Here is a 15,125-nt window from a genome sequence, read left to right on the forward strand (position 1 = left end):
GTGCCAAAACCTCTGGATAGCCACACATCGTTCATTATGGGCATACTACAGCTCAGGATACAGATAGCTGCTGCTGTACAAAAATATGGATATTCCCACCAAGACAGTAGGAATATTTGAAGAACATGGAATGCTCCTAATCCAGCTTCTCATGTACTAGAAATTCATCACCTTCAAATCCAACCATCATAAGCAAGCTCTACTTCATGCTATAGATACGGGGATTACTGTGGAAGTGCTTTCATCTGCAGATTGGGTGAAATAATTTGCCTTTGCTCAAGAATCTTCATGCTGAGAAACACAAATCTGAAGGAATCCTGAGGTCTCAAATCAGCAAGAAAACATCCATTTTAGTCTTTGCCAGCCTTGAGTGACCTTGGGTGGGAGTTTGGCTGGATTTGGCCTCACATTATAGATCAAATAAACTAGTTTCTTTTCAGCAGAGTTCCAAACAAAGAGGGCCAGCTGTCAGCGGATGAAAACTGGTATAATTTCCCTATAGTTCTGAAATGATCTCACCTTTAGATCACCATTTTATTCCTCCCTTGTTTATTGACACCCTCTCAGCATGAGCCCAAGGAGAAGGAAAAGATTTCTGTGGTGCTCTGGCCGTTCTTGTAGACATCCTGGCACTTGTTTGATCGGAGGCGGAACAGGACGTGAACCTTTCCTGCCGGGGCTGAGACCGCAGCAGAGCTCTATTCAACTCCAAGAACAATGTCTGGCAGCTTGCAAGTAATTTAAACCATCTAAAAACAGCCGAGCCTGGCAATGAATCATGGCCCCATCCGTATTTGTTTCAGCCTTTCGACTGGTCTGAAATCAGCACGGCCTCTACTGGCAGGCAGCTGGCTCCGTGGAGAATAAGCAATAAACAACATACTAAAAGGACTTTTCTTTCATGGAGGGCTTTGCCTGCATGAATTCCAACGAAAAGCTGACTCTCTAATGAGTGCATTCAAGGCAGGGGGGTGTGCATCCCTCTGGAAGAACTGCTATAACATCCATCAAAGAAATCCTAAATATAGAACTATTATATGGGAACACAGAATCATAGAATCATAGAATTGGCTGGGTTGGAAGGGACCTCAGAGATCATCAAGTCCAACCCTTGATCCACTACTGCTGCAGTTACCAGACCATGGCACTGAGTGCCACATCCAGTCTCTTTTTAAATATCTCCAGGGGTGGAGAATCCACCACTTCCCGGGGCAGCCCATTCCAATGCCTGATCACCCTCTCGGTAAAGAAATTCTTTCTAATGTCCAACCTAAACCTCCCCCAGCACAACTTGAGACCGTGCCCTCTTGTCTTGCTGAGGGTTGCCTGGGAAAAGAGACCAACCCCCACCTGGCTACACCCTCCTTTCAGGGAGTTGTAGAGAGTGATGAGGTCTCCTCTGAGCCTCCTCTTCTCCAGGCTGAACAGCCCCAGCTCCCTCAGCCTCTCCTCATAGGATCTGTGCTCGAGTCCCTTCACCAGCCTAGTTGCTCTCCTTTGGACCTGCTCCAGGACCCCAATATCCTTCCTAAACAGAGATGATGTGGGCTTTTTCTTGGCTGTGAGTTCACCCGAGAGCTCTGCACCATGTTATACCTCAGCATTACAGCTCCACTTTTTGAAGTAGCACTGAAGAAGATACTCCCACCCCATTTCTCTGGAGAGACAAAGTAAGGTCTTCCAGGACAGCAAATGGGGACGGTTCCATTGAGGTCAGTAGGATAAACTTGGGTCATAGCAGCTGGGAATCTGGACTGTAAGATACAGGGTGGCAGATCTGGAGCCCAGCGTGGGTCTGAGGATAGGAGCCAGTGGATCAAAGCCCTGTTCAACCTGACCTTGAACATTTCCAGAGACATGGCATTCACAGCTTCTCTGGGCAACATGTTCCAGTGTCTCACCACCCTCACAAGGAAGAATTCCTTCCTAATATCTAATCTAAATCTACTCTCTTTCAGTTTAAAACCATTATCATCAGCCAGCAAGCCCAAGTCTTTCTCCTCAGGGCTGCTCTCAATTTATCCTCCACCCAGCCTAATTTTGTGTTTGGGATTGCCTGACCCACGTGAAAGACCTTGCACTTGACCCAGTCGAACTTCACGAGGTTGGCATGGCCCTGTCTCTCAAGTCTGTCAAGGTCCCTGTGGATGGCATCCCTTCCCTCCAGTGTGAGGACCACACCACACGGCTCGGTGCCAGTCGGCAAACTGGCTGAGAGTGCACTCAAGCCCATCACCCACGTTGCCAGCAAAGGTGTTATATAGCGCCAGTCCCAGTGCCAAGCTCTGAGGAACACCACTTGGACACGGAGCCACGTTGCCCTTTTAGGATGCTAAAATCCATCTGCCGCTGCATCAACACTCATCGCTCATGCAGCAGCATTTTTTAGCTGGTTTTCCACACATGGAAAGCCCAGCAGAAGCTGGGGGTGCCCAGCTTAGCCCCGGGAAGGTCCTCCATGCACAGGAAGAAAAGGAAACACTCCGAACCTCCAGCCACCTCCTCAAGGGCACCGGAGGTGATGCCTCTCCACCACCACCCGCGCCCGCCGGGGGAGGCGGCTGGTTTGCTCCACCCCGTTCTCAGCCAAGGGCAAGGAGCGGAGTCAGAGCTGAGCGGAGGCGGGACAAAGGCCGGGAGCGGGGCTGGGAGCCGGACCGGGAGCCGGGCCGGGAGCGGGACCTGGGGCGGGGCTGCCGCTTCCCTGCCGGCGCCGGCTCAGTGAGGGCCGCGCCGCCGGGGCCCAGCGCCACGCTCCGCTCCCATTGGCTGCCGGGCCGCAAGGGCGCCCTGGCCGACCTAGCAACCGCGCTGCCATTGGCTGACAGCGGGACGGGGGCGGGGCGGAGGGGGCGGTGGCGGCCGCCGCTCGGTAGGTGCGGGCCGGGCCGGGCCGGGTCGGGTCGGGTCCGAGCGTGGATGAAGCGTCGGGGGGCAGCGTGGGGGGGTTCGGGGAGCAGCCGTGGTCCTGCCAGGGACGCTCGGAGGACGCGGCGGGGGCGGGATTGAGAGGGAGGCGAGCGGTTTTGGTGTTAGGAGCCCGTCCCCGTTATTCCTGGCGTGTTGTAGCTGTTCGGGGCATCCCCAGGGCGCGGTGCCTCCACTGCTTTGTTGTCTTTATTTTGGGTTTTTTTTTTTTGTTTTTTGTTAATCTGCTATTTTTTCAGCCGCGAAAAGGCTTTTTTCGGGCGGAGAGCATGCAAGAAAAGAGGCAAAAAGGTATCAAACTCAGGTCCTGCAGGCCCGAAAGGCAGGAGCGGTGTGGTTTTTACCCCCAAAAAAAGGAAAAAAAACCCCACCTTCCCAGCAAAACCAGAGGTGGTGAGAGATGGAAACTTTATCGGCGTCAGCTGATCTCGTTGGTCCACCCTCCAAGTGATATCCAGGGGCGTCAGGCTGGCCCTGGCTGGGACAGAGCTCCTCTTGTCCGGGGTGGTTTGTGCAGTTCTTTGGCAGGCTGCTGCCTCTTCACCATATCAAAAAGTTCAGGGATCCCGTTCCCAAGAGCTCCCCATGGACCTACCCCTCTTGAAATGGATGAAACAGCCACTGTCTTCATCTGTTCTCTAAAATAAATTCAGCCACTGATACTGTGCTTGGGTCGACCCATCGCTGGGGAGACAATGGAGGGCTTGAGTGTAGCTGAGATTTCTGGTCACTTTTCTGTATTTTTAAGGCCAGTGGAAAGTCTCTGCTGTGCCTAAAGCTGTGATCGTACATCTCTCTTCAGAGCCGTGTCAGTCCTGCCCAAGGATTTGGGCTGGTTTCTTCCTGTCTTGAAGTTTAATCTTGATGCAACCCCACCACCGTCAGCCTGACTTATGAATTTTTTCATTTTTGTTGGAAAATGGTGAGAAGTTTTATTTTCTAGATGTTCTTGTAGTTGGGGTTTGCTTTTTGTGGCATTAGCATTTTCAGTCTGTTTTTAAATACGGAATTTTGCCTGATTGTTCTGTGTATGGGGTGTTCATAACTTCCCCATCTAGTGGGATCCAGGTGTGGTGGGATGTGCAGCTCCTTCCAAATTAATTGAAATTAGATGACTGAATTAAAGGCTTTTGAAAATGGAGCAAAACCTCTGGCATCCCTTTGAATATCCTTACACATTCTGAAATAAGCAGATTTACTCTCACTGATGTGTACTGGCAGGTTTCCTGGTTTTTCTTTAGCTGCCAAGTAGCTTCTGGAGATTTAATGAACCTCTGAGCTAGTATTTGCTCTTTTTAAAAAGACTGATGGCATCACAGAAATGTGTATCACTGCATGCTGCATCCAGAAGAGCAACAGATAGTCCTGAAAGCTCGGAATAGTTGACAAAGTTCACCCCTGTTCTCCTGCATACAGCTGCCAAAATAACAGATAAGTTGTGATCTGTATTTTTTTTTTAAATGTTGCCGAATGTATGCTTTTAAGATTTAAGGTCAAGCTGGTATGTTTGTTTTGGGTTTTTTTTTCTGTGCTGATACATGATTCGAGTCACTAAATCTGATGGAGGTAATGATGTTCAACATTACTTTGAATTTAACACGACATCTTAAAAGTGAAGAGATACTGAGACTGATGATTAATTACTGCATGTTCAGTTGAACACTTTAAAGTCTACTTTGGTGCCTTGTTGAGCATTTCCTTCTTTTATATATTTTTCAAAATCACTACCCAACAAAATGATTGCTGAGGCATTTGTATCCTGAGCTGTGGGTGTCCAGCACCCTCCTTTCTGTTAAGCTTTATATGGACTGGATCATTTTTCGACATGCAGTGCTGTGGGTACATGGAAGGTGGGGTAAGATGCTCATTCTCATCGTGGTAATTTGTGATGTTCTCTGGTGAATCACCTGCACCCAACACAGTCAGCTTGAAGTGGGCTGTATCCCTGAGAAATGGATTGTGGAACTTAATACAGGGTACTTAATGATTTGTCACCCAGACAGCTTTTTGCTCGTTAGGTTTTGGTTGGAAGAGGAAGAATCCAGCCAGCAGGCATCATTTCTCCTTGTGGCCAAGGCCCTGGCTTTCAAAGCCAGCAGACAAATATATCTCAGGGGATTTTGCTGGCCTTTTAAATCACCTCTAAGTTGGATTTCACCTTTTGGAATTTGGTTTGGTAACACTTGCTTGTGTGACTGTCTAAAGAAAACAAATTGAGAGGGACTGAATGGGAGTCTGTGCAAGCTGGCAGGTACCAGAGAGCTGCTTTCTGGGTCTCGAAGACCACTGGCCTTCAAAATCTTTATGATGGGTACTTAAAGAAACCACACACATGATGTGTGTGAAACACACATGGGTTCCTGAGTGATTTGGGACACTTTCCCCTAGCATCAGAAATCTATCTTGAGTTAAACAGGATATATATGTATATGTTTCTTTTAATATGCTGTTTTATCGTATGTAGGGAATTTAGCAGAGGTAGCTTTATTAATCACATTCATTGCAATTACCATGCCTTTTTGTCTGGATATGCAACCTTTTTAAGGGGGGAGAAAGAGCACAGTACCATTGACTTCAGGATAACAGGGTTGTGTTTGGGTAGCAACTTAAGCAATCAAATGGGTCAGTCCAGGTGGCAGGCAGGGGACATGACTTGTGTGGAGAGCTGGGAGAGCCCAGCCTGTACTTTCCCTCTCAGCAGCTGCTGCTACGCTGAGTACATATGTGTGTGTGTATATATATATATATAATACATATATATAGCTGCTCAGCATTTGCAGGGGCTGCTGGGTCTCAGGGTGGAGGAAGGCAGCTGCAGTGTCTGCCACGGGTTGTGCCAGGGATTCGGTCTCCCCTGGAGACCCGGCGCGTTGTGCCGCCGCCTCTTTGTTCCTGCATGGACTCTGCCCGTGGGAAAACCCCCTCGGGTGGATCATAAAACCAGATCATGACAAAAGAGCTGCCGGACGGAGGGTGTGAGTATCCACTTGTTTCCCACTTCCAAGCATTGTTGGGGAACTCTTTCTTTCCTGCTTTTTTTTTTTTTTTTTTTTTTTTTTTTTTTTTTTTTTTTGAGTTTGCTGCTGTCGCTGCTCCCTTGGCTGGCCTCTCCATGGCTAACTTGGTGCTAGCTGGGTGTGTACCAGCAAAAACATTCTGGTGGTGTTTTTTCCTAAGTTTCAGGCTGGAAGAGGCTTTGGTATTGTCAAGGCTCTTGAGATGCCCATCAGTGACTGAGCAGCACAGAGCCTGTAAGTGGGGATTTTGGCAGCCCTGGATTCCATGCCCTGCGGGGAGCCCACAGGGTGTCATTTGAGTGGAGAGTATTTTTGAGTCCTGCTAGCCTGGCAGACACAAGCAGAGGCACTTGGCTCTGGCTGGTGTTTGCAAAACAAGATCTCCTATGTGCTGTATTTGGTCTCCTTGACTTGGCCCATTGATTGTCCTGCTGCAGTGTCCAGCACAGGCAGCGAGAGGGTGGTGGTGGAGCATCTCCGTGTGTGGGCACCTGGGGCTGTAGCTTCAAGAATAGCATCTCATGTTAGAAGGATTTGCAGCAAGATGCAATAGGCTTGGTCATACAGTACACTTGAAAACGTGTCATCAAGTTGAGCAAGTATTTTTACTAATTAATTTCACTAAGACTTTAATTTCATTAATTGGGGTAGAAGCTGCAGAGCTGAGCACCGAGTTTGATCCTTACACACTCCTACTTCCTCCTCTAGTTTTTTATATATACTTCTCACTTCCGGGTGACTTCTGTCTCAAGGTTATGAGTTTCTCTCTTAAAAACAAACTTAACTTTCCACCCCAATGGCCTTCAGGGCTCAGCCACGCTCATAGGTACTTTACGTCCTAGTTTAGGGTGTCTTGTTTGCGCCCAGTAACATCATCGTACATTAATTCAGGAGACAGTCACAATGTGCCAGCAAGTTATAAAGCACAGGTTTGTTCTTGGTGCTGCCAGAGCTTTAATTAGATTTTCCCTGTGTGTCATGTCCTCAGAACCAGAAAAAGCTGCTGAGACATGATGGTTTGCTCTGTCTCGCTTGATGCGTCGAGATGCAACTTAATGATTTTTTTTTTCCAGTACCTGAAGGGACTAATGGAAAGCTGGGGAGGGAGTTTTTACAAGGGCACATAATGATAAGACAAGGAGTAATGTTTTTAAGCCAGAAGAGGATAGATTTATCTTAGATGTTAGGAAGAAACTCTCCACTGTGAGCGTGGTGAAACACTGGCACAAGTTGCCCAGAGAAGGTGTGGATGCCCCATCTCTGGAAATGTTCAAGGCTAGGTTGGATGAGGCTGTGAGGAACGCAGCTCACAGCTGAGAGGTGTTGGAGAGTTTGGAAATAGGTGGTCTTTAAGGTCCCTTCCAATCCCAGCTGTTCTAGGATTCTACGGTACTATGACTTTTGGGGTGTGACCTAGAACATGCTTAAGCTCCTTGTTTTTTAGACATACCCAGTTTCTTTACCTGGCATGGAGATGAGGTGGGACGGCGAGTTGCCATTGCCATGTGTTGTGTATTTCAGACAGCCCGAGGCTTGGCATCCTCTTGTGAAAGAAGTTTTTTTCCAATGGCCTTGGATGTGGGAAAAACACTTCCTGAAGCCTCACTGAGCAAGAAGGATGAGGGTGATGGCAGGTGGGACTGTGCAGAGGTGGAGATGGACTACTCAGAGCTAGCGGGCAGCCTGCGCCAGCGTTTAGGGGCAGAGGAAGCCAAGCCCTGCCTGCAAGGAACAGAGAGTGTGGCAATGAGTGGACACAGTCGCTTGGCCTCGGATGTTAGCCAGGGAGCCTCGAGCTGTCACCAAGAAGTGTCTTCAGCATCCACATCCAGATTTCCTGGAGCAAGAGCAAGCCTCTCAGAGACAGAGACTTCACTTTATAGAGTGCACGATGGTGGTGACGTGCATCGTGATGTTAGTCACCGGTTCCTCTCCTCAGAAGAGCAGCAGGTGAGAGGGTTGTACATACAGGTGATGCTGCATCACTGAGAGCTCCTAGGCGAGGTGGGGACTTGTTTGTCTGGGCTGCCCTAGCAGGGGCTTTTCATCTCCTCCAGCCAGCCAGAGCTTGCCCACCCCAGCCCTGGGCTAAGGTGTGGGGTGGGGAAGGGCTTGGGCTACAACACCTGAGGCATTGCCTCCATTCCTGTATTGCTGATGTGGAGATGCAGAGTCAACTGGGATGGGGCTTCTTGAATAAGTGCCTCTTACTGCCAGTGGCTCCTGCAATTTCCCAAGCCTTTGGGATGTCTTTCTTTAAAAATAAGCTCCACTCCAGGTCCAGGCAGCTCTGTGCCATCATGTAGGTGGAACAGAGTCTCTCCTTCCTGCCTCTTCTCAGGGCAGGTCCAGGGCTGGGCTTTTATCTCCATGTCCTGGCAGAAAGGAGCCTATTGTGTAGATGCTGTGCTTCATACTGTGTGTGTGTCTCTCTCTCCCCTTTTCCCCATCCTTCAGCAGGTGAAGGCATCGGGCTGTTGGGAGCCAATGTCCATCCCTCCCAGCCAGCACAGGTCTGCAGAGGAGACCATCCTTGCTGGCAGCTGCCACGATGCCCGTCCTGGACGGCGGAGCCGAAGTCTGGGAGCTCAATCCTCATTTTCCTCCACCTCAGAGCTCCTGCGGCCCCAAACTCCCTTCAGCCTCGAGAGCGCCCTGCAGAGCCGCTCCGTATCGAGCTTCTCCGCTCCCTCTTCAGAAGACAACGGCCTCTCCGAAGAGCTATCCCAAAGTTTACCAGCCAGCACGGATGTGCCTTTTTCTCCAGCTTCTGCTACCCGGGACCTCTGCTGCCGGCGGGATGCAGCAGAAGGCAGGATGCTGCGGGCACACGAGCCCTTCAGTCCTCTGCTGGATGACCGTCCCACTGTGGAGCGCATCCGGGAGATGTCATCCTACCAAGCAGATTACTGGGCATGTGCCATTCCAGATTCCTTACCCCCATCTCCGGACCGTTACTCACCCCACTGGAACCCCAATAAAGAGTACGAAGACTTGCTGGATTATGCTTATCCCCTGAAGCCAAGATACAAGCTGAGAAAGATGCCAGAGCCTTTCTTCCACGACTCGGGAATAGGTTTGGACAGTTTCTCTATTTCCCCCGAGGGCACTTTGAGGTCCACCAGCATCTATGGCCATAGTGGGCAGGCTCGGGAAAGCGGAAGAAATGGACGTCGGAGGCTCGTGGCCTCTGCAGAGAGGTTCTCCACCCTGGGGCCTGGAAAAAGAAGCAGCTCAGGAGCTGGCTCGTACTATGAATCTTCACCTATGGCAACGGCATCGTTTGCAAAGAGTGCTTCCTCTCATCTTTCTGGAGGTTTGGCTAAGGATGTAATGAGAGAGTCAGTGGAGCTCAGTTCCTCTGGCCACCCTGCTGCAGATGGGAGAAGCTGGGGTACCAGAGGGAGCCCCTTCCCAAACTACAAAGGGCAGGTGAAAAGCACAAATAGGTTTTTACCTACAACACAAGTGCTGCCCCTGAGGAGAGAGTGGGAGGGTGACGAAGAATTTCTCTCCCTGCCTCCCAGACTGCGGGAGCTGGAGAGGCTGGCTCAGTTTTTGTCCAATCTTTCCTTAACTGTAAGGACGCCCGGGCAGGACCACTGTAACCTTCCACGTCACAGTGACAGCAGACAGCCCCTTTCATCCAAGCTGGCTCCTTACAGAGAAGCGGGTGGCAGGGACAAAAGAGGGAACATTGAGGATTATGCTGGACAGTGGCACCCCTGCAGCTCTCGAAAGCTCAGCTGGGAAAACACTGAATCGTGTGACCAGATCCACAGGGATCCTCTGCCAGGGCTCCACTTACTGACCAGGCTCAGGGACACGCTGGATGGAATGTACCTCAATGAACCACGGGTCAAGGGGCGGCCAAAGAAGAACCAGCAGAGCCAGTCCCTTGCCCAGTGTGTTAAGGTAGGCTGAGATGAGAAATCAAGTTTATTATGGGAAGATCTTGCATCAATTAAGCCTGTATTTATGGCACCATTAAGGCTTCCCCTTCTGCATGAGGTATGATGCCTGGCAGCTGGGGTAATTATTGCAGGGGGGGCTCACCGGAGCAGATAATTTCTTCTGATGGAGCTTTCCTGGATCTCAGCACTATGGGACTGGGCATAGTGGAAATGTGGCTCTCAGCTTCCCCCAGACAGCCCATCCTGCAGCACTGTGGCACCCAGGGAGTCACGAAAGGTGCACTTGGGGCTGGATCAGGGTGAAATCTGGCATTTTGCTGCCTACTCCAACACTCTGGCTGTGTCATGCGACATGGCCAGCCTTCCCCTTCTGCCTGGGCTCACTCATGGTCCCCACACTGGGACCTACTTCAGGGTATAATAAGGCCAGGCAGAACTGGAAGGGTTTCTCGGAAGGGTTTCCTCATAATGTTATGGATGTTTTATTTTTCTGGTGACTGATGCCCTGTGGCCATCCTGCCACTGGTTCTGTTCTCCCTGGCTAGCATGAATTGCTCCCCACCTTCCCCTTCATCTTCCTCCCCACCTCAGCCCTGGACCAAATTTGGAAGCACTGCTGGGCTGTTTGCAAGAGTAATGTCATTATCATGCATAACTTCAAACACCACTGCAATTTATTCCCCCTTTTGCATGAGAATAGCTGTCAGGATAAAAAGGGTCACCATTTGGGTGTGTCTTATTGCCCCAAATCACAGTGAGAAGCTTTATATATTAAAACCCCAGCTCCAGAGGAGGAGGAGCAGGGCTGCAGTCTGGTTTTGATGAGAGCAGAGGCTCCTAGGTTTTGTGCAGCATCTTACAGAAATAATCCCTTACAGAGACACTTTAAAAATAAATGAAAGCACTTAATTGAACGAGACAAACCCTTGGGGAAAAGCAACTGCAAATTAACTGCACTGATGCTCTGGTGAGGACGAGGGTGTCTCTTCAGCTGGGAGGTGGTGTAGGCAAACTCCTTCCTTCACAGCCTTGGTGTCACTGGCTTCAGACAGCCCTCCGTAGCAGCCATTTCATGGTGACCCTCAATTCCAGACACACGGTGGTTTGGGGATCTGTTTAGGGGCTTAAGTTGTTTTTTGCCTTTTTTTTTTTCCTGTTGACCTTTGGTTTCCCAAGCTTCAGGATGTTTTTGTGTGGCCTGGAGTGTAGGAGAGGAGCAGGGACAGGTGCTGACCCAAACAGCGCTGGCTCACCTGTTCCTGTCCCTGCTGCGTCTTTGCTGCAGGAATACCTCAGTAACCCCTTTTTTTCTGCTTCGTTAAGTAGATGTTTTGCTGCCAGCTGGAAGAACTAATTCATTGGCTGTACAACGTTGCAGACATCACTGACAACTGGGTCCCAGCCTTGCTGGATGCTGAGAGCATGAAGAAATCACTGCACCGCTGCTTGGTAGGTACCACCGCTGGCTTTTCTTCTCCCTCTTCAGTCCTACAGGCAAACAGCAGCAGCACGAAGCAGGACACCTCTGGCATGGTCCAGGTGGGTGATTCAGGGTGCACTGGGTGTGCAAAGCCAAATTTGGGAGTCTGAGAACAGGCTCAGAGAAACTGCTCCCCAGACAACCTGCTGCAGGTGTATCTTTTCTGAAAAAAAGAAAATTTCTAAGCAGCACTCTGCTTCTCCTTGCCTTCCCAGGAGTTCAAGAAAGATGTGGCTGACCACCGGAGCCTGACAGAGAGTGTGCTGGAGAGGGGAGAAGCTCTGCTTGACTGCATGGCATCAAATTCACCAGGTGAGGAGGAATGTTTGAGCAGGTCCTGGACACAGCTGTGATGCTGGTCATAGCATCTGACCCCATAATCCCTGGCCCCAGGTGTAGGAGCGGTAGGCAGAGTTTCCATTTGGTAGCTGTGTGGAAATGAAAAGGGTTTTACATCTCCATTGCTGATCAAAGACTTGGAGGTGAGGTGATTTGGAGGTTGGAAGCAAATTATCTCAAGGGCTTTCAACTTTACCATGCCTTGGCCCTTGCCTTGCTTCATGCAAGGCAAAGGATGGATATTTTTCTGCCTCTTAGGGGTCTCAGATATTTATCTTAAATGCAGCATGGCCAGCTTTTGTCAGGCAGCAGGATGCTGTTGGCCTGCAGCTGGGATGAGGTGCTTTTCTCCTGCACGGGAGGAGGCCATTTTCACTTACACTTGGTGCATCACAGGGCAGGTGTTAGCAGCCAGTCTGGGCAGACAGCCTCGCCTGGCTGGTGACATGGCAAAGCTGGGGCAGTCACCCCACTGGTTTGGTGCATCCTGCACGAGGGATTTCTGAGCAGCTGTCACCAAAGGGACTTCAATGGTGGAGTGCTGCATTATGGTTGGGCTTTTTGACCCAGTCCCAAAGGTTTCCTTTGGGAGCTGCTGTTTCTGTATCTTCACTCTTAACCTGGAGCCTCTTAGGCCGCTTCCTATCCCCTCCAAACTCTGCATCACAACTTGGATGGCACGAAGATCAGCTTATGGATTTCTAGCACTCCATTTCCTTCAAAAGTCTGCCCGTGCATGTGGAACTCACTCTTGCTGCTTTTGAAGACATTGAATTGTCACTCTGCTACACTTCCATCATACGTTTTGTTTTCCAGCTCTGAAAGACACGCTGGGTTTGATCGCGAAACAGTCAGAAGAGCTGGAGACCCACGCAGAGCACTTGTATGAGACTGTTCTAGCTGCTGTGGGTCCCCTGCAGGGAGAGGACAGGATGGAGGATGAGGGTCTGTAGCAGACAGCTGCTCAGTGGTGGTAAGCAGGACTCAAACCAGCCTTCCTGCGGCGGGGAGGGAAGCGTGGGAAGGCGGAGTGCTTAAATTAGCAAACAGTATGTATCAGGTTTTATTATTAATTCTTTTAATGTGCTGTTTGAAAAGCCTAAATGGGGGAGAATGGGAGGGCGATCTCAAAATGGAAGCCTCTTTGTCTTTAAATGTGTGTCAGGGGAAGAGCAGTGTGATGAAACCCAAGATGGGGGTGCTGGCAGCTCCTTGGAGGCTGCAGGCAGGTCACTGTCAGTCAGGGCAGAGGGGATGTCAGCAGTCAGGCACAAGCAGCTGCTGTCAAAATCACTTGGGCAGCAGAGGGGAGACAAGGAAGGGATATATTTTTGGCTCTTCATCATCTTGGTTTGCTTGCCCTATAATGGTGGGGAAGGGGAGCAAGTGAATTCAGGTGTAAAATAGGAACTAGAAAACTTGTGTGCCTATTTCTTGACCATTTCCCTGCAAATGAAGCTGCAGAGACAAACGTGGTGGGAGGTGTTTGAGAGTGGGGACACAGCAGCATAAATGGGGGTCAGCTGTGTGCTGCCACAGCCCTAGAATCATAGAATCATAGAATGGGCTGGGTTGGAAGGGACCTCAGAGATCATCAAGTCCAACCCTTGATCCACTACCACTGCAGTTACCAGACCATGGCACTGAGTGCCACATCCAGTCTCTTTTTAAATATCTCCAGGGACGGAGAATCCACCACTTCCCTGGGCAGCCCATTCCAATGTCTGATCACCCTCTCAGTAAAGAAATTCTTTCTAATGTCCAACCTAAACCTCCCCTGGCACAACTTGAGACCGTGCCCTCTTGTCTTGCTGAGGGTTGCCTGGGAAAAGAGACCAACCCCCCCCTGGCTACCCCCTCCTTTCAGGGAGCTGTAGAGAGTGATGAGGTCTCCTCTGAGCCTCCTCTTCTCCAGGCTGAACAGCCCCAGCTCCCTCAGCCTCTCCTCATAGGACAGTTGTGTCCTTACAAAACCATCATGGGTGTTAGCAAGGTGCTGGGTTCAGAGATGCTGTAAGGCTCTTACAGGCTTCTGAGCACCAAGAGATAGGAATTTAGGAATTGCAGGATAACCCTGGCTTCCCCCTCACCACCCTTTCAACCTCATTAACTCACATTGTTTATGTCCCCACAGCCCACACAATGGCACACCTTAAAATTTGGAGCTGCAAAGGGAAAACATTATTTCCAGCACCCTAGAGGCCAGTAACAGTAGGAGAGGTTTTGGGGTTTTTTTATTGGTTTGTTTTGTTGTTTGTTTTTTTTTTTCACTGCTACATATACATAGTATAGTCTATATCCTATAGACTATCAAGGTTATGTTGAGGTGATTTAAATACAGCACAGGGGCTTGGCTTGTTTGTTGGCTTGCAGCCAAAGCACAATACCAAACTTAAATCTATTTTATTTCAGGTGCTGCTGCCTCTATCAGACGTGAGATTCGCTGACCAGTATCAGGAGGGCTGGGAAAAAAAAAAAAACCAATACAGTGCACTGGAAAACACCTCTATCACTTCTTGCTGATGCCAAATGCATCTGATCACTGTGTTTGGAGTTAGCCAATCCAGGCTGGCTTCAGTTTGTTGGGTTTTATACCATGGCTTGAGAAAGCAGGTACCTGGCTACTGGGATATTTGGTTAATGGTGCTGACTACATTGAGGCAGCTTGTGAGTGAGCAGTATACAGCTGGCCTTTTTCGGGGGGGAGGTGTTTTTTAATGTAGCTTTCCTTTTTTTATTGAAATGGTCTGGTCCATGTGTTAGCAAAACTTCAGGAACATGCTGTTTGTTTTTTGGGTTTGTTTTTTTTTAAATAAGTAATCTTTAGTGTGCTGTGCAACTCACTTCTAAGTAAAACCGTGTGATTTTAATAGCTGTGTTCTGTTTTGTTTATGCTCTTCAAAAAATAGGTGCTAGAAGCCAAGAAATATCAACTCCTCCTGGTTCTTGCAAGCAAACTGAACTCTTTGTTTATGAGCACCATTCCCTGCTGAAGCAGAGCCTGGTTAATTTTCAGTTTTCTTATGCATCAGCACAAAGAGCCAATCTGCTCTGTGATGCACAATAAAATCATAAGCAGGTGAGCACACTCAGGGAAGAAGCAGTTTTTTATATAAACTGCTGTTACTTGCTATTTGTAGTGGTTGTTAGTGCTGTGCTGGTTTTCCTGGGTGAGGAGTTGTGCCTTTCCCTTCTTACAGCTTGGGCAACTCATCACTGTTCAGAAAGCATCCATGAAGGGTTTTTAAACCCTTCCTGCAACAGAAAAAGGCATATCTGAAGCAGTGTAAGAAGGCAGGTGGCCATAAAATTACAGCCAGCTACAGAATGTTGGTACTTGGCTTTAATTAACCTTTAAACTAAATGATGCTCATTATGTTCTTCTGCAGAATACATCATTTCCTCCCATTCTTGGGAACAGAACAAAGTGGTGTGTCCTGTGCAAGT

At 49.3% G+C, this 15,125-nt stretch overlaps 1 protein-coding gene across 8 annotated transcripts; it reads left to right on the top strand.

Annotated features, from left to right (window-relative positions):
- The first annotated feature begins 2,290 nt into the window (after positions 1–2,290).
- On the top strand, positions 2,291–14,548 carry CEP68 (centrosomal protein 68). Of its 8 annotated transcripts, XM_071740184.1 has the most exons (8): positions 2,998–3,219; positions 3,731–3,850; positions 7,467–7,895; positions 8,403–9,860; positions 11,186–11,308; positions 11,555–11,651; positions 12,495–12,651; positions 14,091–14,548. In XM_071740184.1, exons 2-7 carry the CDS (start codon positions 3,848–3,850, stop codon positions 12,629–12,631), a joined length of 2,247 nt encoding a protein of 748 aa, XP_071596285.1. In that variant the 5' UTR covers positions 2,998–3,219; positions 3,731–3,847; the 3' UTR covers positions 12,632–12,651; positions 14,091–14,548. The 8 variants fall into 8 exon arrangements, with proteins under 8 accessions (XP_071596286.1, XP_071596285.1, XP_071596284.1 ...); XM_071740185.1 differs by lacking the exons at positions 2,998–3,219; positions 3,731–3,850 and adding an exon at positions 2,291–2,872; XM_071740183.1 differs by having other exon boundaries at positions 2,998–3,850.
- The last annotated feature ends 577 nt before the right edge of the window (positions 14,549–15,125 follow it).

This window comes from Heliangelus exortis, chromosome 3 (genome assembly GCF_036169615.1).
Source record: "Heliangelus exortis chromosome 3, bHelExo1.hap1, whole genome shotgun sequence".
NCBI classification, from domain to species: Eukaryota; Metazoa; Chordata; class Aves; order Apodiformes; family Trochilidae; genus Heliangelus; species Heliangelus exortis.